This window comes from Peromyscus maniculatus, chromosome 8, assembly GCF_049852395.1.
Source record: "Peromyscus maniculatus bairdii isolate BWxNUB_F1_BW_parent chromosome 8, HU_Pman_BW_mat_3.1, whole genome shotgun sequence".
Taxonomy (NCBI): domain Eukaryota; kingdom Metazoa; phylum Chordata; class Mammalia; order Rodentia; family Cricetidae; genus Peromyscus; species Peromyscus maniculatus.
Window position 1 is genome coordinate 91,264,626 of NC_134859.1, and position 22,241 is coordinate 91,286,866.

Sequence of the window (22,241 nt, forward strand, 5' to 3'; positions counted from 1 at the left end):
TGGCCAAGAGGGGGCGCTGTGGCCTCCTGCACGCCCTGCCCCCTGGATTCCCAGCTGTGAGCATAGGGCCGCAGCACAGTGCGCGCCCGCTTTCCCCTCGGCACAGTCCAGGTGCCCAGCACCGCTGTCTCCACTTCATCTTGCGGATCCTAAGCAGGGCCTCGATCAAACTGGCAGACTCTTGGTTTGAAAAATGAATGAATGAAGGAACGAAAGATTGAAAAAGGAAAGGCTCCTGCTGCAGAGCTCTGGTGTCTCAGCACATCCTGGGTGTGTCTAGGCCAAAGGCGCGGGGGTGGGGGTCGGGCCCGGGCTCCCTTCCCTACTGAAGTGGGGGTATTGGTGGACCTCCTGGCTGGCTACAGGGCGGGAACGACCCAAATGTAGTTCCCGGCTTCTTGTTTCCACGTAGGCTGAGCTTGGTGGAGATGGCCCTATTCTCCAGCTCCTATTAGCCTCCTAAATTCCCCAGAGCCCCGCAAGTCCCCCGAGACCCTCGATTCCCTTGGTCCCGACCACCAGCGGCACAGAAGGCGAGAGGAGAGAAGCTGACTGCTCTCCCGCCGCCGCCTCCCCATCCCTGTTTCTCCCCGAGCTGCAGCGGCCACCGCCGCTGCCTGCGCGCCCCGCGCACTGCCGCAAGCCAGGGTGCAGGGGAGAGGGGGGGTTCAGCACGGCCAGGGCGCAGGGAGCCGGCCCCCGGCTGGGCAGCGGACAGAGGAGGCGGGAGCCGGCACCCAGCGGAGGGGCGAGGCGCGGAGGAGGGACCGGAGGAGAGGGGAGGGGAGGGAGAAAGAGGAGGGGACGCGAGGCGAGGGGGCGGGGAGCCGAGGCGAGCGGCAGGCGGACCGTGGGGGAGGCGGCGGGGCGACGCGGGTTCCAGGCGGGAGAGAGGTGGCGGCGGGCCGGGCTGAGTAGGGAGACGGCGACCAGACTTGCTCGCGAAGGGCGAGCCAGAGCAGACCGGCGGGGCGGGGCGGGAGGGCGCGAAGCCCGGTGCCTGGGAGCTTTGCAGAGGCCCGGGAGACCCACCGCCCACCGGAGACCGCAGCCGCCCGCTCTCGGCTCTGGGATGTCGGAGGGATCCTGGCATCGGGGACGCTGACGGTGCGAGCCCGAGGATGGGACGGCGCCCGCAGCTCCGGTTTGTGAAGGTAAGAGCGGACCGGCCCGCCGGGGATCAGAGGCGCTCTGGGCCGGGCAGGCGCAGGACAAGCGTGGGCAGGGGTGCTGGGGGAGGGGAGCAGGGAACCCGGAGCGTCCCGGGAGGCTTGGGTACAGCCAGGTGCCCTCTACCTGGACCTCTGAAGCCTGACTTCGGAGACAGAAGAACTCCGGTGGAAAAAGAACCGGTGGTGGGAAGCCGCTGTGGTGCTAGAGGAGGAGGAGGGGGTCCGCCCACTCGAGGAACCGGCTCTACGCGAAGAATCGCTGCAGTCTTAGGGGCCGAAGCGACGTCCCCTTCAAGCTCTAGAGGGGGTTCCCGTCTCCTCCGGACACCCTCCGAGCCGCCCCTTTCTAGGTCCTGGGCGCGCTTTCCTGCCGGTTCCCCTCCGTAGAAAGCCTCAGGTTCCGGAGGAGGTGGATGCGGCCGGCTCCTCGCGGCCCTCGATCCACGTAGCATCTCTGGGATGCGACGGAGCCGCGCGCCCCAGTGTCCGGCCGGCCCGGGCGCCGCAGCCTCGGAGCGCAACGCTTTCTCTCTAGCCGGCGGCCGCGCTCGCTCTTGCCACCGGGCTGGGGAAGCGGTACCGCAGCCCGGAGTTTCCTAAAGTCTCCAGTAGGCGTTTACAGCGCCTACTGGATGAAGTTCGGGGGCGACCTAGGGATTTGCGGGGGTGGACAGAGCCAGGGAAGAGCTAAGTGCTTCGCAACCCGGCCTGCAGCTCAGGGACAGGCGTCACTTTGCCTGTGCCAAGCGCGTCCTGGAGCGCACAGGCTCGCTGGGTACCAGCACCTCAGTGCTGATGCCTGGGAAAGACGGCCGCCGCCCCGCCGTCCCAGTTGCCATGCCTGGGTCTCAGGGCCAACAGGGACCTCCTGGGCCCCAAGCAGAGACACCGGGTTAACTGTGGCCAGGGCATTCAAACGCCATTGCATTCAGAAGATTGAGTGGATTTAGGGGACAGGAGTGGGATGGGGGTGAGCAGTAGTGATTGACTGACTGACTTTTCCATCAGTTATTAAACTGTACATCTGCTTGCTCAAAAAGCATTTGAGTTAAATCACCATGCTTTAAAAATGTGACTTACTGCCCCCCTCACCAGTGACTCAGGTTCCCATGTCCTCCCTCTCTAAATACTCAAAAGGTTGTCTTCAAATCTGAGGTAGTCTCAGTGAACCTAAGGTTATTTTCTGGGCGACCGAAGTCTCCCACAAAGAAAGAAGGGAGATTCAGGGAGGTGGCGTAGGTAAGCATTAGTGGAAGTCTTTTCCCAAGCTTCCCTGTGTAGTGAGCCCTGATCTAAATTCACAGAGGGCTTAGAATGCAATCTTGTAAGCGAATTCAAAAGATTTGGGCTGTGGATATTTTTTTTTTCAAGTTTACATGGAAATCGATGAAAGTTCTTTCTCAAGCCCTTCTTAGAATTGCATGTAATGACCTGTTTAGAATGTTCACATTTTCTTAAACTAAAAAGGCTCTTTTTCCTCTTGTTCCTACTGACTAGTGGGCGTTGGGAGACTTGTCTCACCTGATACATTCAGTGAGTTCTCAGGAAACACCGACTGAGGTGCAGTTAGTGTGGTATTTGTATTCCACGCGCACATTTCCTGGTGGTAGTCTGGTTGCTTTATAAATATTAAGTCATTTAGTCTTCATAGCAGTCCAAGGAGTAGGAATTATATCCTATAGAGGATCTAAGCTGCTTGTTCAGAAAGGGGCACCATAGCTTGGCAGTCAGCAAGCCTGACTTTGCCCTCAGCGTCTGCACACAGAATCCAAACCCAGGCACTCATAACTAGGACTTTGTTTCGTCAGCTTTTGTCAGTAAAAATTCTAGCCACTTAAAACCACTCTCAATCCCTACCAGCCTTGAGCCGGGGAGTTTCATCAGTTTGAACAAAGGAGTCCAGGGAACTTGGAGATCATGCAAAAACCAGCTCTGTCACTGATGACTGCCAGACAAGCCATGCTGGGAAAAGGGTCACTCAGGCCCATAGTGTCGGTTTCACATTGAACTGGTTATGGAGCATTGTGGGAGAGTGTAAGAAAGATGAAGAACGTGTGTGTGTGTGTGTGTGTGTGTGTGTGTGTGTGTGCCTGCGCGTGCACCAAATGAAGGGAGATATGCGTATGGAGTGTCTGTGGCTATGAATACAGGTGAGACATGGTTCCTCTCCCTATCACCCCACTAGCTGCTCTTCCTGAGACAGGTCTATGTTCTGGTGACAAGTGATTCCTGACAGTGACTGTGGGGTGAACCAGGCCTCAGTGGGTTCTTAAAGGACAACGAGTGTCCAGGGAGGCCAACGAGTGTCCAGTGGCTTCTAGGGAGGCCAGTTCCATTGCTCTTGTTATTGCTTAAAGTGATTTAGAAGCGTTTGGCACAGTCTACAAACCAGAGGAGGAAATGCCTGTGATATCATTCCTTCCATGCTGCTGTGACCATTTTAACAATGATCCTTGCTGGTCCTGTTTTTAAAGATCAGATCTGGGCTGTGACTATGGACAGCCCTCTCCTGTAATGTCACCACTCTCGTCTTGTCCCATGCCATTTCTGAGCCTTCGAGGGAGACTGCCCACTGCTGTGGAATGGCCATAGTTGGCTATGAGTGGTCCTCTCTTCCATTGTTTCTTTGCTTACATAATAATGGAGTTGGGTTTTCTAGAGGTGCTGGGAAGAATAGAAGGGGGGGGGGGCGGGGAAGTGAGCCATGGTGGGACTGTAGGCTGTGGGGTATGCAGTGGCCTGGTCACAGACCTGAAGCAGGGTAGGAAAGGGAAGCCATGGGATTTGCGACCCAGCCTAGGGAGAAACTTGGAGGCTCAGCCCCTTCTCAAAGCATGCAGACAGGAAAAAGCAACCCACTGGCCTGGAGCTCAAGTGGAAAATCCATTTCTTGCCCTTGCTGACAGTTGACTCCTGTGGGGGCCTCAGCAGCCAGCAAAGATCGGCCTTACATCTTTAGGGGTCAAATGTGCCCTTCAGCTCCACTCTCCGCATCCAGATTCCTGCCGAGAGCCTGAGCTCTGGTCCCAGGGAGCGGGAATGGTGGGGAAGAAAGACCGCCATAGAGGCAGCAAGGTGCAGGGCTGAGAATTTCAGCAGTGGGAGGGGTAGGGCATCCGCACTGTGGTCAGCAAGCCTGACTTTGCCGTTAGCTCCGCATCCAAGGGACTGTGTGATTTCAAGTAGGTCCCCTTCCCTCTCTGGGCCACAGCTGCTCTGTGCCTGAGAGTGAACTGACTCCCTTTACACAGTTGACCTGCTAGAAGGATCCCAAGAGCTCTTCGGGGCTGTGGCCTTACTTGGGAAGAGCAGGTCCAGCAAACTGAGGCCTAGCTCTGCTCCTCTTCATCTGGGGAGCTCACTGTGTGGGGACCAAGTACTCTGCTCTGAGCCTCAGTGCTCCCGTTGCCTCTTCATAGCACTGGACCTGAAAAGCCAGTGAATACAGAACGTGTTTACCAGATACCTAAGGTGAGGGTTACGTACCACCTTCTCCTTTTAGTTGATACAGTTGACGAAGGAATCCTTGTTGCCCCCATGGGACATGGATGTCACCTCAGAACAGAGGAGCCAGAGAGACATGTGGGCTTAAATGAAAAAGCAAAAAAAAAAAATAAAATAAAATAAAATAAAAAAAGCGATGCCACCTCAGATATGGAAAACACTAGAACCCTACCGTAAGCCACTGTGGTTATCGCAGAGGAGAAAAGAAAGCCGCAGGCAGCAGGACAGATCACACCGGTGACCTGCAGCCTGAGGAGGCTGGAGATGCAGCCATGTAGGGAGTCTGGAAAGGTTGAGTAAGCCCTGCAGGCTCCTCCCCTTCTTGCCTCCTTCTGGGGGACAGGAGAGCTGGGGGGGGGGGTGGGTGCTGTCTTTCATCTCAGATTCCACCCTGGCCACTTCTGGACTCTCTGGAAATGAGAGCCCATTGGGGACAGAAGGACAAGCGGAGGTTTTTGACTGCAGTTTTCTGGTCACATAATGAATTGTTAATTAGAAATGACCCCTGTTCTGTGAGAAGTCCCAGTCAGCAAGAGACGCTTGCGAGCCATAGAGCAATTCCTTTAAAAATGCTCTTCACCAGACATCTTGCTCTTGGCCAGGCGTTTGCTTGTGGGACTTGGGAACGTGGGTGAAGCAGATGTGGGCTTGAATCCTGGCTCTGCTATGAGGCTCTAAGAAGTAGGGTTAGCACCCTGATCTGTTTCTTCATGGTTTAAAGGATGGGAGAAATGAAGCTGGAGAGACTGCTCAGTCAGTATAGTGCCTGCATGAATGTGCGAGGACCTGAGTTCGGGTCCCCAGAATCCACATACACTTGGAGTCTTGGCATGGCAGTTTATGTTTGTAACTTCAGTGTTTTGGTGAGTGGAGGGGGCATAGTAAGACAAGTGGATTCCTGAAGCCCATTCATTTGCCACCAGCCCAGCCTAGCCTAATCAATGAGCTTCCGCTTCCGTGAAAGACCCTGTCTGAGAAAAATAATGATGAAGAGTCATAAAGATACCTGATATCCATCTGTGTCCTCCCCACATACGTGCACACATGAGCATGCATTACCCACACTAACAAGCACATATATCACACACACAACACAACACCCATACACACTCTCCCCAAAATTGGGAAAATGGGCTAACCATGATTTCCTGCACTGCTGGATGTGGAAACATTCCTAACGTGTCTGGCATACAGTCTACCCTTAATAAGTATGAGCTAGAGCGGTCCTATAAAATATCCCAGCAATGACTCCAGTCTAAGAAAGGCCATTAAAAGTGGGGAGGGGGCGGGGCTGGGGATTTGGCTTATTTGGTAGTGTTTGCCTAGCACGCAGGAAGTCCTAGGTTTGGCCCCCAGCACTGACTGCATACACCAGGCATGGTGGCTCATGAATCTGTCATTCCAGCACTCAGCTAATAATAAGAATTAGAAGTTCTTGATCATACTGGGCTACATAGTGAATTCAAGGCCAGCCTGGGCTACATGAGAACCTGTCTTAAAAAAAAAAATCAACCAAACAGAAATAAATAAATAGAAACTAGAAGAGGAGGAGAAGGAGGGAGAGGAGGGAGGGGCAGGAGGAGTGGGGAGGATGAAACATCCCTGGGGGAAAGGCCAGAGCCACCAGCCTGCAGCCGAGCTCAAGGTCAGGGGCCACACGGACCTGTGGGAACGTCTGTCAGAAAAAGTAGACACTTGCAAGGAGGATAATACAATGCGATTAGCTTTCGGGTGCAAGCAATTGGTTTGAAAACAACTCCTTGGAGCCTGTCAGGCAACAGAGTATTAACCACTGATTTTCAGTGGAAGTAAAAGGCAGGACGGCTCGGAGAGAGGGAGACCTATCCTCGCAGAATTTCATCTCAGAATCAGGACAGGTCCTTCTTTCTGTGTGAAGCGGACATGTCAGGATTCAGGACCTGTGCCCAGAGACACCTCTTGAGATGCCTCAGCCCAGCCTGCTCTTTGGCAGTCATCCGCCCGGAAACTGCTCCTGGGTCACGTGAAGATGCTATGGAAACAGACAATCCTGCCACTGGTCTGCTGGGCCCAGGAAACAGCAACTGCCGGAGCCCCGAGATGGTCTGAGTGGCACCCACCCTCCTCCACTGTCACCCTGATCTCTGATCTGGTGAGGAGCCAGGGCACCTAGGTCAGAGACCTGAAGAGAAACTGGCTGGGCAGGTCCAGCTGCTTCACTGCTGCGGCCTGGGAGGGGACTGTCGGAGCTCACTTTGAAGTCTCCTGTGTTAGACTGCACAGGGGGACCCAACCTTTTGGTTTCTTTGGGCCACACTGGATAAAGAATTGTCTGGGGCATACAGTAAGTGCTGGAGTTGTCCGTCCTAGCACCCAAAGGTGTAATGTGGCCCAAGGCTGTGAGTGGGGTACCCCTGGTAGAGATATAAGGCTGCCATAAGGCATAGTAGGAATCCTGGTTGAGTAGGTACTGGGAGGTCAGGACATTCAGGAGAATGAGAACAGCGTAGTGGTCCGGGTCCCTGGCAAGTACACAGAGTGAGCACTGAAAGGCAGCCTGCCCGGGTAAAGTGCTAGGACCGGAACTGGGCAAGGACAAGATTGTCACCTGACAGGGCGGGGGTTGTCTTTCCCTTTGGCGCCCTTTGCTTTCCCAGCCTCTTAGAAAGGGTTCAGTGGTTTCCGGAAGACCTTTTCTGGCTCAGCGGCCCCCCTTCCGCTATGAGGACCTTGCTGGTGGGTAGCCTGTGAGCAAAGATGAAAGATGGCAGCAGAGACAGGAAGGTCTTGGCTGATGAGAAAGGACCGAGAAAGAATACAAGTAGGACATGATCCTTCCAGGACCAGACTCTACTGTACCAAGGGACCAGCCTTGTCCACAGCCTGCTCAGGGTGGACAGTTTTGTTATGATGGAGGAGGAGGTCTTCAGGACAGACAGTCTGGTAGACAGAAACTTCCCTGGCGAAAGTGAAGGGGAAGGAGGCATTGAACATGAACATGAGATCTGAGCAGGCTTGGGAAGGAGGATGACTTGCATGTCTGCCTTGGCCGTTCTGGCCTTTCCTTTTTCTCCAGTGCCCAAGATGTCATGTGTCCCTGCTTCTGAGTGCTCAGTAACACTCACAGGTTCCTGCCCTGCCCTGTGTTCCCTGACATGTGCTGAGGTGGTCCACATGCAGGCAGAGGCATCTGCATCTTGGGGGCTTCTAGGGAGACATCACTAAGGGGAGATCAGGGTCTGGGCTGGGGACATAAGAGAACAAGAGTCTTCTTAGAAGCTGGGGTGTCATGGAGCAGGCGTGGAGTACTTCTGTTTCCCAAAATGGGATTAGAGGTGTTCTGATCCTCCTGGTGCCGAGGCAGGAGTAGCCAGGCAAGGCAGAGGGGGCTCAGAACGGTGGCATTCCTGCCTCCTCTAAATGGTCTTGGCCTGAGTGCATGTCACAACCCCCAGCTCCCTGTGGGTGGCAGTGAGACAACTTTGGGTCCTTCTCTGCACATGGCTGACCCCATGGTCTGATGCAAATGCTGCTGCCAGGCTGTGAGACTCAGGCCAGGAGTGGCAGGGCTCATGTGTACCCTAAGAAGCAGAATGTCCTAAGGAAAGGGCACGTCCCTAATACTGAAAGTGTAGGAGTCCTGGGGTTAGCGTCAACTCTGTCACTTCCTGGTTGGGTGACCTTCGGGAAGTCACACCATCTCTCTGGGCGTCTGTACCTTCTTTACCTGGACAGTGATGGGGATTAAAGCAGGAAATGCTTGTGCAGTGAGCAGCCTGCTCCCACCAAAGTTCAAAGAGGGGGACCTGCTGCTTTCATGGGTGTCAGCCATCTCTTCCCTGTCCCTCCCCTCATGCTGAGCTCAGCAGTCAAACTGTCTCCTCCACGAGGCCTTCTGTAATGCGCTCTGTCCTCCAGCTCGCCAGCCGGGAGAAAGACCACGGAGATTTTCCAGTCCTCTGCAGACTAGCCTGTGGTCCTGGCTGCACCCCGTGAGTCACCTTGCCAGTCTGACAACATTGGAATTGGTCTAGACCCAGTTCAAGGAGATGAGTTTATTGACAACTTGCTTGGGTGTCGCAGCAAGGGCAAATTCCCATCCAAGTTTCTAAATAGTCTCTCTCAATTTTTGGACCTATCACACTGGGCACTGGTATTGAACTCTTTGCCCTTGGCAAACCTGCCCAAACTGGTCCTGAGCACTCTTGGAGTAGCGCTGCTCTGGGATGCACCTGGGGGCCACAATTCCCACCCTCAGTACCAGGATCACTGCGAATGCCCTGTGTGGCCATGCCATTTCGTACCTGATCAGTTCTGCTGTAGACCTGAGTGAGAGAGCATCTCTGGTAGCTGAGGCTGTGGAGTGGAGCCTGGGAGGAAACCTTGCGAATTATCCTGGCAGGGGAGGGCTGGTGTCGCACTCTGTGCTGGCTTCTTCTTCCTTATTCTACAGCGGTGGAAACCCTAACTAAGGCACTCATCAACCTGTCCCTTGTCACTGGGGTAAGAGAAGGTCTGAGCATAGTCCGTGGGTCCTCGTGCCCCAGAGAGTCCAAAGAAGTTGTTCCTTGCGTGGTGGGCTCCTCCAAAGCTACGGGGGCCCAGACCTGCACTAGTTCTGTCATTTGGCTGCAGCTCAGTCTGTATAAAACAGACCAGTTCCCACATCCAGGACCCTATTCTGTCAGGGTCCTGTTCTGGCTGCCCCTGAGCTTCAGCCATGCTAGCCGTCGATCCTTCCTCGTCTTCCTGGTCTTCTGCCACATTCCCACCCGGGAGGAGCTGGATGGAGCCAGTTGGCCACGTGGGAACCTTGCCACCAGCCCCCTGATCTCAACTTGAGGCCAGAAACAGGGATGATTGGTCCATGGTTGCAAAGGGCCATGGACAGAGAGCACCCGGAGCGTCTCCCTGGATGTACACGGCTCTTTCCTTGTGTGTTTTCCTTTTTCCCAAGCACCTCCATGGTCTCCCTTTTTCCTCCTAATGAACGGGCAGGTGAGTGTCCTCATAATAGGGCCTGCCAAGGCCACTGTTGTGGGCCTTTGGTGACAGCAGTTTTGTTTGTGTGTTGTGTGTGTGCCGGTGTGTGTACATACGTGTTCATGTGTGTATGGAGGTCAGAAGACAACTGTAGGTGTTACCTTGGGGAGCACCATCCATCTCCTTTGAGACAGGGTCTGGAGCTCACCAATTATGCTAAATTGGCTGGCTGTTCATCCTCAGGGATCTGCATGTTCCCACTCCCCAACACTGAGCTTGAAAGTGTGTACTGCATCCAGCATTGGTATGTGGATTCTGGAGACCAGACTCAGGACATCATCCTGCAAGACAAGCACTTTGCCTATCAAGTAAGCCCCCAGCCTGGAACAGTAGTTCTTTGCTGTGGGGCTGCCTCGGACACTGGGATGTCCAAGCACCCCTGGCCTCTACTCCCTGCCAGTCAATCTTCCCTCCTGTTGCTGCCAGGCTTTACCTGGGAACTTCTGGGTCTGCCTGATTCACATTCACATCGCTGCCCCCCCCCCATGATTCATCCCTAACTTCTTCTCAGTGGGCCTCGGCCCAGCAGCAGCTTACGTTCCCGAGCGGCTTTGGTGGGCAGCTGCTCACCCAAAACATCCAGTTACAGAGCTCTAGGCTTTCTAAAATAGACCCACCTGCCAGCTGCCATACAGTCTCCTGCTTCCTTCCCAGCCTCCTCAAATCGCTTCTGAAATGCTTCTCCTCCAAGGACATGCTTCTGCTACCACCTGGAGACCCCCCACTTGGCACCTACCCCTGTGCAGCTGATCAAGAGTCCCCAGGCATGTCACCTGCAGGGTTGATGCCCTTCACAGCTGTTCCCGCACCTGAGATCTGGCTTCTGCCTCCTCAGAGACCTCTCTCAGAATGCAGGGATCACCCACAGCTCATAGATCCCAGTCCCCCAACCTGGGAGCAGGCTTAGAGCCCAGTCCAGGTTCCCTGCACCTGTGAGTTCTAACCAAGTTCTACCTGACTCATGCCTCCCGCCATGGTCCCATAAGGGACTCCACTTCCCCATTTTTACTGCAGTGAGCTGCAGCTCTAGTTATGACCTAGAGATGTAGAGGCAAAAAAACAAAAACAAAAACAAAACTGTACCCACTTGGATGCCTCAGGCTTATAGAAGGGGCTGGGGAACAGAGTGCCCTGTTAGGGCAGGAGAGGAGCTTCCACCCCAGTGCCTTCAGTTGCTAGGGTAACAGCCATGAGCAAGATTCTCTGTTCACATTAGTTTATCATCTAAAGGGCTCCAACTTGATGGGTTGAGATTACGCGAATGTCTTAGTCAATGCTCTATTGCTGTGAAGAGACACCATGACCAAGGCAACTCTTATAAAAGAAAGCATTTAATTGGGGCTCACTTACAGAAGTTTAATTCTTTGTCATCATGGTGGGAAGCATGGCAGCATGGAGGCAGACATGATGCTAGAGAGTAGCTTAGAATTCTGCATCCAGATCCACAGGCAGCAGGCTGACAGAGAGACACTGGTCCTGGCTTGAGCATTTGAAACCCAAAACCCACCCCACCTCAGTGACACACTTCTTCCAACAAGGCCACACCTACTCCAACAAGGCCACGCCTCCTAATCCCTGTCAAGTAGTGCCACTCCCTAATGAGCAAGCATTCAAATCTATGAGACTATGGAGGCCATTCCTATTCAAACCACCACAATGAGAAACTTCCGAGTCTATTAATGGGCAAGTCTTGAGTGAAAGCAGGAGAGAGGGAGGCCAGAGGCCCACACTGGACAAACATGTCACTGAGAGTATCAGAGAACAAGTCATACTGTTTTAGCTAGCTTACTGTCAACTAGACACAAGTTTTAAGAGTTACCTGGAAGAGGGAATCTTAACTGAGAAAAATGCCTCCATAAGACTGGCCTGAAGGCAAGTTGTCTTGATATTGTCTTTACAGACTGATATGAAAGGGCCCAGCTATGTTGGGTGGTCACCTCTGGCACCTGAGTTGTATAAGGAAGCAGGCTGAGCAAGCCGTGAGGAGCAGGCCAGTAAGCATCATTGCTCCATGGCCTCTGCTTGAGTTCCTGCCCTGACTTCCCTGGATGATGCACAGCTATAAGATGAAATAGACCCCAAACTTTCCTCCCTGAGTTGCTTTGGGTCATGGTGTAGAAACACACTAGAAACCCCAGCTAAGACAGATAGTTAGGGGAATGAATGAGTGACTGCCAGATGTGGGATGGGAGTATTAGTTGCTTTTCTTCTCCATGAGACCAGATGATGGACAAAAGCCACTGGAGGAGGAAGGGCTTGTCTGGACTCACAGCTCAGAGGGACACAGTCATCACAGGAGAAGGTTCAGTGGCAAAAGCCTCTCAGTCTATGGCTGTCTTAGGGCTTCTATTGCTGTGAAGAGACACCATGACTACAGCAACTCTTATAAAGGAAACATTTCATTGAGGTGGCTTCCTTACAGTTTCAGAGGTTCAGTTCACTATCATCATGGCAGAGGCCAGGCAGACATGGTGCTGGCTACATCTTGATCAGAAGGCAACAGGAAAATGGATTCAGACACTGAGCCAAGTTTAAGCATAGGAAACCTCAAAGCTCTGCCCCTGCCCTCCACAGTGACACACTTCCTCCAACAAGGCCACACCTACTCCAACAAGGCCACACCTCCCAATAGTGCCACTCACTATGAGCTTATGGGGGCCAGTTACATCAAACTACCACAGTGCCCTTGGCCAGGAAGCAGAGAAGGTCTTGCCCACAGTCTGCCCACTCACTTTCTCCTCCTTCCAGTTTTATTCAGTCAGACTTCAGGCCGTGGGATGATGCCATCCATATTCAGGGTGGGATTTTCCTCCTCATTCTTGGAGATTTAACATCTCTCTGGAAACTCTCCCACAGAGACACCTAAGGGTGTGCCTCATTGTGTTTCTTTTGGGGGGTGGGTGAAGGCCTTGGCTTTTTTTGAGACAGGGTTTCTCTGCACAACAGCCCTGGCTCTCCTGGAACTCGCTCTGTAGACCAGACGTCATTGTGTGTCTTAATCCAATCAAGCCTGCGATGGAAATTATCCATCACGATGAGCATTGGAGATAGGTACCACTCTATGTCCCCCTTTCCAAGCCCAGCTAGTCCACACCAAGGGCGAAACACATCCCACTTCTGTAGGTGGCCACAGCTTCTGGGAACAGACTGGAGATGTGATGGTCAGGAGACCAGATAGGAACAGTCTTGGTAGGAGAGACTGAGTCAGGAAAGAAGCCCATTGCTGTAGAACTGGCTGGGCCCTTGACCCCTTGTTACCCTGTATGAGCTCAATCACCAAATCTTTCCAAGAGCTTCCGGGTGTAGATGTTTCATTCCAACTCGTCCCATTTACAGACGGGAGAACGAGGCCGGGAGAAGTCCACTGGTTTTCCCAGGGTTACACAGGTGGATCTGGGCAGGAAGTTACCCCACTCTGGAGTTCTCTGAACCCAGAGTTAGAGGTCTGGATTTGGGTTTCCCTGCAAGTCTTGGAGCCAGAGCACATTCATCCCTGGAGAAGAATTTTGGGAACAAAGGTTCTTCTCGTTTCCCACTCGTGGAAACTGAGGCTGGGAGGAGAACTTGTCCACTGCCCCAGAACAAGTCTGCCAGAGCCACACTTCCCTGCACCAGAGTGCGCCTTCTTGAGCTCAGCTCTCTGGAGTCCAAGGCAGGGACGCTAGGAAGGAAGGCAGAGGAGAGAGGGCAGGCACTCCATCAGGTGGAGAAGAGGAAAGGAGGAGGAAGCAGGTATTCAAGGGTCGTGGTGGAGTTGGGCCACAGTGGCACGTGCCTGTAATCCCAGCATGAGGAAGCTGAGGTAAGAGGATTGCCATGAGTTCAAGGCCAGTCTAGGGTACATAGTGAGTTCCTAGGCTAGAGTGAGAGCTTGTTCCAGAAAACCTAAGGGAGAAAAAGAAGAAAAGGACGGAAGGAAGTGGGGGAGGGAGGGGGAAGTGCTGAAAGTCATGGGAGTTATCACAGGATCCTTTGGACCAAGGGGTCAGAAAAAGAAAGTCAATCTGTTTTGTTCATTCATTCATTCATTCATTCATTCCACATGTCTTGCAATTCATCAAGGATATCCTAATAGTTACAGACCCTATCCCAGAAGCTTATAGCCCAAGCAGACAGACTCCTGTGTCCTCAAAGACCGTGTATAAACTCCACTGCCCAGTGAGAAGCTGGCACGGGGGAGGTCCAGCCCTGCCATGAGGCCTCCATGAAAGGAGCAGGAACAAGGATAAGGGGACCCACATGGGAGCTCGGGACCCAGGGAGACAGTCTGGAGGTGGGGAACACCCAGGCATGCACCCCCCTGAGTGTAGGCAGGAGATTTTCCCTTCCATTTTTTTTTTCTCTGTACAACAGCAATTTAAGCTAATTAAATGCAACAATACATTATTTCTTGTCTACCTGGAATAATCTTCCACTGCTCGCCCACTTGGGGGGGAAACAGGCTCTTTACCTTGAGATGGGGACAGGTTGTGACTGTCAACAGAGAGCAATTGTTGGGAGGGACCTGGCCTGGGACAGGGTGAGGGGAGAGAGGGCTGCTTGGGGCACATCAGGAAGGCTGGGAAAGGACATGTGACATTGCTGCCCTCTGTCCTCAGTCTGATGTCGCCCGGACTCAGCTTTTGAGCATCTCTGTGGATTGAAAGCAAAGGCATCACGTTCAGGTCTCAGCTGGGCTGTGCACAGCTTGCAGTCCGAACCACCACTGACCCCTCTGCTCGAGACATGTCTGTGGCATTGCCTGCGGGGTCCTCCACCCTCCCCAGAACCCCCTGTCCAGGTTCAGTCAGCCCATAACTGTACTCGTACCTGGGGCAGCAGAAATGGGGTCTGAAGAGTTGATTGCATGCGTCTTGTTTCTACAAGCCAGATCCTAGCATTTCAGTTTGATGGGGGAGTCGGCTTGGGTAAGGAAATTGTGGTTTATGAGCCCTGTGCTCTCTCACATCTCGGCTCGTTCCCCTTGGCCTTGCCTAAGTCAGGCTCTTCCAGACAGAGTACAGATCAAAACAGTCAGAATAGTCAGCAGAGGGCTGGAGAGATGGCTCAGTGGTTAAAGTATTTGCTGCATAAATGTGAGGCTGTGAGTTCAGATCTCCAGAAAAAAAAAAAAAAAAAGCCTGGAGTGGCCACGTGCCCTCATAATCCCAGCGCTGGGAGGTGGGGACAAGCAGATCCTCAGGGCTCACTGGCCAGCCAGTCTAGCTAATCAGTGAGCTCCAGATTCAGTGGGAGACCCTACCTCAAAAAATAGTGTGGAAGTGATAGAGGAAGACACTAACGTTGACCTCTGACATCCACATGAGCATACACAGACACATGCACCCACATGCACACACACACACACACACACACACACACACACACACACACACACACACACACACACACACGGGCTGGGGCCGGGGAGAACTGTCAAAAGCTAGCAAGGGCAGAACTGTAATCTTGACCTCCCTGGGCAGTCAGGGGCTTTTCTGGTCCATAAGCCACTGTCGAAGTCCTGCGGAACTGCCTCATGGATCAGGAGGCTCTGGCTTTCAATTTCCCGTCAGGCTTCAGTTTCCACACCTGCAAAGGATGGCGCTGATAAGATCCAGTTGTCTGCTGCCCAGAAATCTGTGTTGGCTCGTCTGGCCTCCTGGATCCATCTCAGTTTCGTGTCCCGAGTCCCCCGATTCTGGCAGCCTGGGTCTCCCCAGGCCAAGTGCTTCTCCTCCTGATTGTATCCCCCCTCAACAGGTCACCTCCCTCCAGAAGCCCACCCATGGTCATGCTATACAGCTTCCTCCTCTCTGTACTCAGTTACGCTTTGTTTTTGTGGTGTGTGTGTGTGTGTGTGTGTGTGTGTGTGTGTGTGTGTGTGACGTTGTCCTGGTCCTCTCTGCCTCTGAATTCCTTTGTTTTTCTTCAAATCGAGTTCTTAGCTTTGGGCTCCGTGAATGTAGACTCTCAGCCTAGCAAGGGCTTGCGAAACAAAGTCAGTAAATGACAAAATACCATTCTTTTAGACTGAAAACCCCTTCCCAGGGTTTTTGCTTACAGAGAGAACAGAATGTGACTGAGGTAGACAGGGCATAGGGCAGTTGGCCACGGGAGCACCCTCATGGGTGTTGTACCAAGAGCCAAGGAGGATTCTGGGGCCCAGAGGGACCAGGTAGTGGGAGTGACTCTGGTGGCTTCACATTTCAGAAGCACCCCTTTCCTCGTTCCCAGGAGGTCTGTCTCCCAACTTCGTTGCCCCTTCTTCCCAGAAAAGGAAGTTAGGTATCAAGGGCCAGGTGACTCACACAGTTACCCAGTCAGAGCTACTGCAGTCTGAGCTCAACAGGAGGCCGAAGAAAAGGCTGGGGACACAGGCCCAGCTCTGGGAGGAGGAGGCCATGCCTGCCCCAGGGCGCATCTCCCAGGATGAGCTTGGAAAGGAAGGCAGGTCCCTCTCCTGATTCCTCAGGAACTTTGAAGAAGTGGGGGTGGCCCTAGCAGCCTCTGGGCCCTATCTCCCTCCCTCTTGTGGCTCCTCAGGTCCCTCCCCAAGAGGTTAATCATGGAATTGTCCCATCAAAGAAAATTGTACTTTGTGCCTCAAAGACCAAATGGAGCCTCCGTAAAGTGGTTATTTACGGTCTCTAATAAGCATTTTCTGGGTGTGATTAACCTTTATGCCAAAGTCACCCAGGGAACTCGGATGGCAGCTCAGATTGCGCTGGCCCCGGGTGGGGGTGCTGGAACTGGCGCAGGCAGCTGTCAGGTTCAGCCCTCCCACTCGCCCTCCAGAGACTTCTGGGCCACCTTCCTTGCTTCTCTGTGACTGTTCCCTCTCCCACTGTGAGTGCTCCGTGCTCACCAGGGCCTGTGTCCCTTTGTGCACTTACTTGAGGGACAGGATGCCCTTGTCTTTCTCAGGCTTGACCTCCAAGGCTTGTGAAGATTAGCAGTTAGAGGTTTCGTTTGGGGCCTGCCAGGCTGGGGTACAGAACCAGCACATTCACCAGGAGCATACTGCCAACTTCGCCTCGCTGACAGTGTTTTAATTTCTCTACTAGCTAGAAAATGGCAAGTTTGCGTGAGATACCGCATTGCGGGATATTTAACTGTGTGAAGACATATTACATTTGTTTATGCTGGGGAATATTACTTTAACTGTGTAAAGGTGTGTTACATTTGTTTATGCTGCATTTGTTTAACGATGTAAAGATGTGTTGCTGTCTCCACCTTGCCTGCCTAAGGCACTTGATTGGTCTAATAAAAAGCTGAATGGCCAATAGCTAGGCAGGAGAGGGATGGGCAGGGCTGGCAGGCAGAGAGAATAAGTAGGAGGAGAAATCTAGGCACAAGAGAAAGAGAAGAGAGAATTAGAGAGAAAAAGAGGGAGATACCTGGGGCCAGGCAGCCAGGCAGCCACCAGCCAGCTAGACAAAGCAGGACATACAGAAAGGAAAGGTAAAAAGGCCCAAGGCAAAAATGTGGATGAAGGGAAACGGGTTAATTTAAGTTAAAGAAAAAAAAAGCTAGCCAGAGAGGAGCATGAGCTAAGGCAGAGTGTGATTTGGGAGCTGGTTGGTAGCCCAAAAGAAAAAGCCTGGTCTAATACTGAAAACTTTCTTTTTTTCCAAAAGGAGGCCTAGGAGATGGCTAAGTGGGTAAGGGAGCTTGTTGCACAGTATAAGGACCTGAGTTCAAATCCCAAGTACCACCATAAAATGCTGCACATCACTGCACATGCTTGTAACCCCAGCAGCAGGAATTCTGGAAACTCAGTGGGAGCCAGCCTAACTAAATGAGTGAGCTTCTCAGTCACTGAAAGACCCTATGTCAAAGAAATAAGGCAGAGAGAAATAGAGGACGACGTCTGATATCTTCCTCTGAACTCCACATTTGTGTGCTGCACACTCATGGGCATGTAGCAGGAGGAAGGAATGGAGAAGAGGCCAAGGAAGTGCTCGTTCTCAGGCTAAACGTACTTTGGCCTAATTTAAGAAGATCCCAATCTGATTTTATAGAGGTCTGGATTTTACTTGCTGAGAAGTAGAAGAAGTGATGAACTGTCCTGAGAAAAGTAGGTTTTTAAAATTTTCAGGTACCATTCCACACTTAATTTCAGGGTATTCACAATGCACACCACCCTCAGTGTGTTTGTGGGTCGAAGATTAAGAATTCCCAGTTAGTCCCAGCACTTGGGAGGCAGGGGCAGATGGATCTCTGAGTAGTCTGGTCTACAAAGTGAGTTCCAGGACAGCCAGGGCTACACAGAGAGACCCTGTCTGAGGAAGAGGGGGCAGATTTCCCAGTTTTAGCTGGGTGTGGTGGCTCACATCTTTCCTTGTGCTTGGGAAACTGAGGTAGGAGCATTTTGAGTTTGTGTGAGCCTGGATTGATTGCGTTGAGAGCCTGTCTTCAAACAAGTCTCCATTAAGAGGAAGACATTAGCCTGGAAAGTTTGGGAACCTTTTAGCTACCAGCAGAGAAGTGTCCTGCTGATGTTTTGAGAAAATGGAGGTGACTGAGGAAGAGATTCGCAGCCTGTAAGAGGAAATTCATGGGGAAATGCTGGACGTTTTGTGGAAGTATGATTCTGAAATTAACTGGAAGCTTTTATAAACCTCTACAGAGCAGGAGGGGGCGCAGGCAAAGACTCTGCCACGGACCTGACCTTTTCGGGGAGGAAAGACCAGCTTAGAAATTTTAAGAAGCATTTGTCTTTGCGTAAATGAAGCCCAAGACCTCTGTGGGTAGGAAATGGCGTTATGACCTAGCACATCCAAGACAGTCAGACTAGCAACAGGGTTCAAGCTCAGCTGAGCCCTTTGCCCTGTGGCATTTGATTTTTTTTTTTTTCAACAAATCTGGATTTCTGCTCTAATGAACCCCAGGACATTAAGATGTGTGAATAAGAGCTTCTGGCCTTTGCATTCGTCATCTGATTAGAGCTGGGTCGAGTGTGTGCAGTAATGAGCTGGTTTTCACACACTCTGGACTACCCCCAAGGCCTCCATTGGGAGCATCCGTGACATGTGCAGGGCACGGGGGAGTACTAGGGGCACACTGGAAGGGTATACTGAGTCACTTTGCTTTGGAGAGGTTACCCTAAGGACAGCTGAGTCACCAGGTGCTGGCCAGGCGTAGAAGAGACACAGACTGTGTGGACAAAGGTGTCCCCAAACAGGAGGGACTGTGTGGTGAGAGGTGACCCACGGTGAAGTAGATGGGAACGGGGCGTGATGTGTCTTCAAGGGGGAGCTGAAAGACCGAAGCTTCTTTTAAGTATTAGATTGATAAGGGTAGATGTCGAGTGGTGGGCTGATATTTTCCAACAGGGTTTGCCATTTCTTTAATTTGCCTGTGGCTGAAATGAGATTGATTGATTGATTGGTTGGTTGGTTGGTTGATTGATTTGTGTGTGTGTTAGGAGATGAAGGGGAGTAGGATTTTCTAGAAGGAGCCTCTAGCTCCAGCAGCCATCACCCATCTCCGGGGATAGCTCAGGGTTCCTAGTGACTGTGAGTGAGCTGTGCAGCTTTGTCACGAGGACACCGAGGACACCGCTGTGCGCTTAGCTGTCAAGAGCCACCAGCTAGCTCGTGGCTCCCTCTTCTCTCTACTTCTGCCTTTGCATTTGGAAAACGGGGCTAATGATATTTCTTCGTCCTCTGGAGCCTGGGAAGCTTAATTACTGATGAATAAAGTATGGGAAACTGCTCTGGGCCAGAGCAAGAAAGGGTTTATCCTAATTGTTGCCAAGGCCCAGGAGTGAGTTCCCTGTCCCCAGAGCTGATGGCAAAGTGACACCTGTACCTGTACAGGATGGCAGGACTGGGGACTGTTGAGTCTGAAGCTCGTGTCAGTCAGAGCGAAGAGAGCCCTGGAGTGAGATAGAGAGAGGGTGCTTGAGGTGTGGGAATGAATTAAAGCCCAGTAAGGACTCGGGCAGATATCAAGGGTACGATGTGGCTCTGTAAGTCACTAGGATTAGGGGTGGTTCTTAAGGGGGTGGGTCCAGGCTCTGGTCAGGAGTGCAAATGCATGGTGTGAAAGAAGACAGCAGAGCTCGCCTTTGTCATTAACATATGACAGAAGAGGAAAGGAGTCAGTAATGGTGGGGCTGGAGGATTGCTGGGATGGGCATAGACAGGGGACATTCCTTGCAGGTGAACATAGAAAACTGACCTCTGAAGGGAGACCGACAGATGGACACACACACACACACACACACACACACACACACACACTGAAGCTTAGCCCAGCCACAGTCAAATTAAATACACTAGTGTTCCATTTGCTTCTCGAGCTGGATGTGGTGGTCCTTGTTGATAATCCTCTTGATCCTAGGACCCCCAAAGAGGGAACAGGAGAACAGAGTGGGGTGGCTATGTGGAGAACACTCCCTCGGCTGCCATCCTACCTAGGGATTCTTCTCTCACTGTGGCTAGGGCCCCGCGGAGGAAAGAATGCATGTAGCAGTGCCCCTCCCCCACCCCCACATGCTTCCAGACCCCCTTGCAGAAGGAGTCCCGACAGACACAGCTCCAGCCCATCTCCACCTCACTACTTGGACCAGATAACAACCACTGAGTTCAAGTCAGTCTGCATGTCCTCATTGAGCTCCCGTTGTGTACCCAAAACACAGCATCGTTCATTAGCCTAGTTGCCACACGTCAGTACGGTATATGGTCACAGACACAGGGGAAGGCTGGCCTTGCTTTAGAGCAAGGACACTGAGGCCAAGAGAGGTCACACAGCCCACCCACCCGGTCTCTAACCTGTAGAGAGGGTAGTAACCTAAGAAAGGGACCATCGCTGTTGGGGGCAGGGGGCATCCATTCGAGAAGAGATAGCCTTCCAGTCATAGGGCCCACACCTCTCCCATCCCAGCAGGGCTGAAATTCTGGAGTCAGAGTAACATGGGGCCCTCGATGGGGTTAGAGGACAAAGACCTTCCCTGGAATAGGGACCCATCTTCCCAGACACAATCATTTCTTCAATGCCTCAACTTGCCCATCTGCAGTAGCCGTATCCATGCTGGCCCCAGGGAGAATCAAGCTGTCATAACTATCACAGCACATTGGAAGAGCCTGACACATGAAGCACAATTTGCAGTGACTGGTAGGCCAGGCGAGGATGAGGGCTCAGGAGGAGCTCATTAAACCACAGGCCTGAAATTCCGCACAGGAAGGGAAGGAGGGAGGAGGGAAAGAAGGTGGAGGGTTGTGTGCAAACGTGTGTGCATGCATTTGTAAGGACCTGCTTAGACATGTTTGGGGGCCCATGCAGTGGAGGTGGCCCTCCCCAGCAGCCAGAGACAAACATCCTCTCTGTTCAAGTAGCTCAGGCGTCCCCACTGACCAGCCTCCATTCCTGGCCCTCTATGAACCAGGCAATTTTAAACATTCACGAGGGTACCAGGAGACAGGGCAAGGGTAGGATGCTAGGCAGAGGAGGAGGGGACAAGAATCATCAGGTCAGACTGCTGAGCACCCCCTAACTGTATCCTGTTCCCCCTTATGCTCACAGGCCCTTCTCCTCCTGGGGCTGAACCCCGTCTCCACCTCCCTACAAGATCAGCGCTGTGAGAGCCTGTCTCTGGCCAGCAACGTCTCTGGTGAGTCATCCCTGCCCCTTCCCTCCCAGGATGCCAGCTTCCCACAGGATCTCCTTCCCTGGAGCTCTGAGCAGTGGTCTCTATGGGCACAGATCTGGAACTGGAGTTTGTGAGTGGAAAGGGGCCTGTGATTAGCCAGCAGCCTCGGCTGTGGGCACAGGAGACACACTCAGCAAATGTACCACATGGTCACCATCCCATGGGCGACAGGGGAAGGAAGGCCCTCCAGGCCTCAGTGCTGGGCTGTGAGTTGGGGATGTTGGAAAAAGGACAAAGGTTGCTGCTGTTGCTAAACGTGCTGGTGCATAAGGCTGCATGCAGCTAGCACAAGGGATGCGTGATACTGTCACCCATCTGACACCTGAGATAACTGAGACGCAGAGGAACACTATGTGCTGGAGCCTGAGTTGCGATGCCCAATACCTCCCCAATAGAAAATGCTAGATGGATGCAAATTCACCAAGGCCTATAGCTTATCCATTGACAAAGGGCTTCTGCATCATTATTTTATCCCCCAGGAACTAAAAACCTGATCTCTCTCCACATGGGGAAACTGAGGCATGAAAGAGTTTCATAAAATTCCCAGGATGTCACAGTCAGTGCCATCAGGGTCTGGTCCCAAATCTAGGCCTGCTGGATCCCAAGGCCAAGCCTCCTCTCACTCTGGCCATGGCCCCAGGGATGGCAGTTGCCAGGCAGGATAAGTAGAGATGCATTTTTGCCGTCTTGAATCAGCCGTCGAACACCCCTCACGCAGCAGATCCCACGAAAGTCACCAGAGGAGCTGAGAGGGTCTCCCAGTCTCGTCCAGGTCCCCAGGGCTGAGAATCAGAGGGTGAGAGCAGCCAGTGGAGAGATGGACTCAAGAATGGACAGGAGGCAGGAGGAATTTATTTCTAAAGCTGATCCTGGTCAGAGGGGAGGCTTCCGCAACTGGGACGGTGGTC

At 52.7% G+C, this 22,241-nt stretch overlaps 1 protein-coding gene across 1 annotated transcript in view; it reads left to right on the forward strand.

The window, feature by feature from the left end:
* The first annotated feature begins 928 nt into the window (after positions 1-928).
* Crhr1 (corticotropin releasing hormone receptor 1) overlaps positions 929-22,241 on the forward strand; it is a 47,680-nt gene continuing 26,367 nt past the window's right edge. The window contains exons 1-2 of the mRNA XM_006970547.3: positions 929-1,154; positions 21,207-21,294. Of these exons, the coding sequence (XP_006970609.1) occupies positions 1,122-1,154; positions 21,207-21,294 (121 nt within the window). The 5' untranslated portion in view covers positions 929-1,121. The remainder of the gene's footprint in view (positions 1,155-21,206; positions 21,295-22,241) is intronic.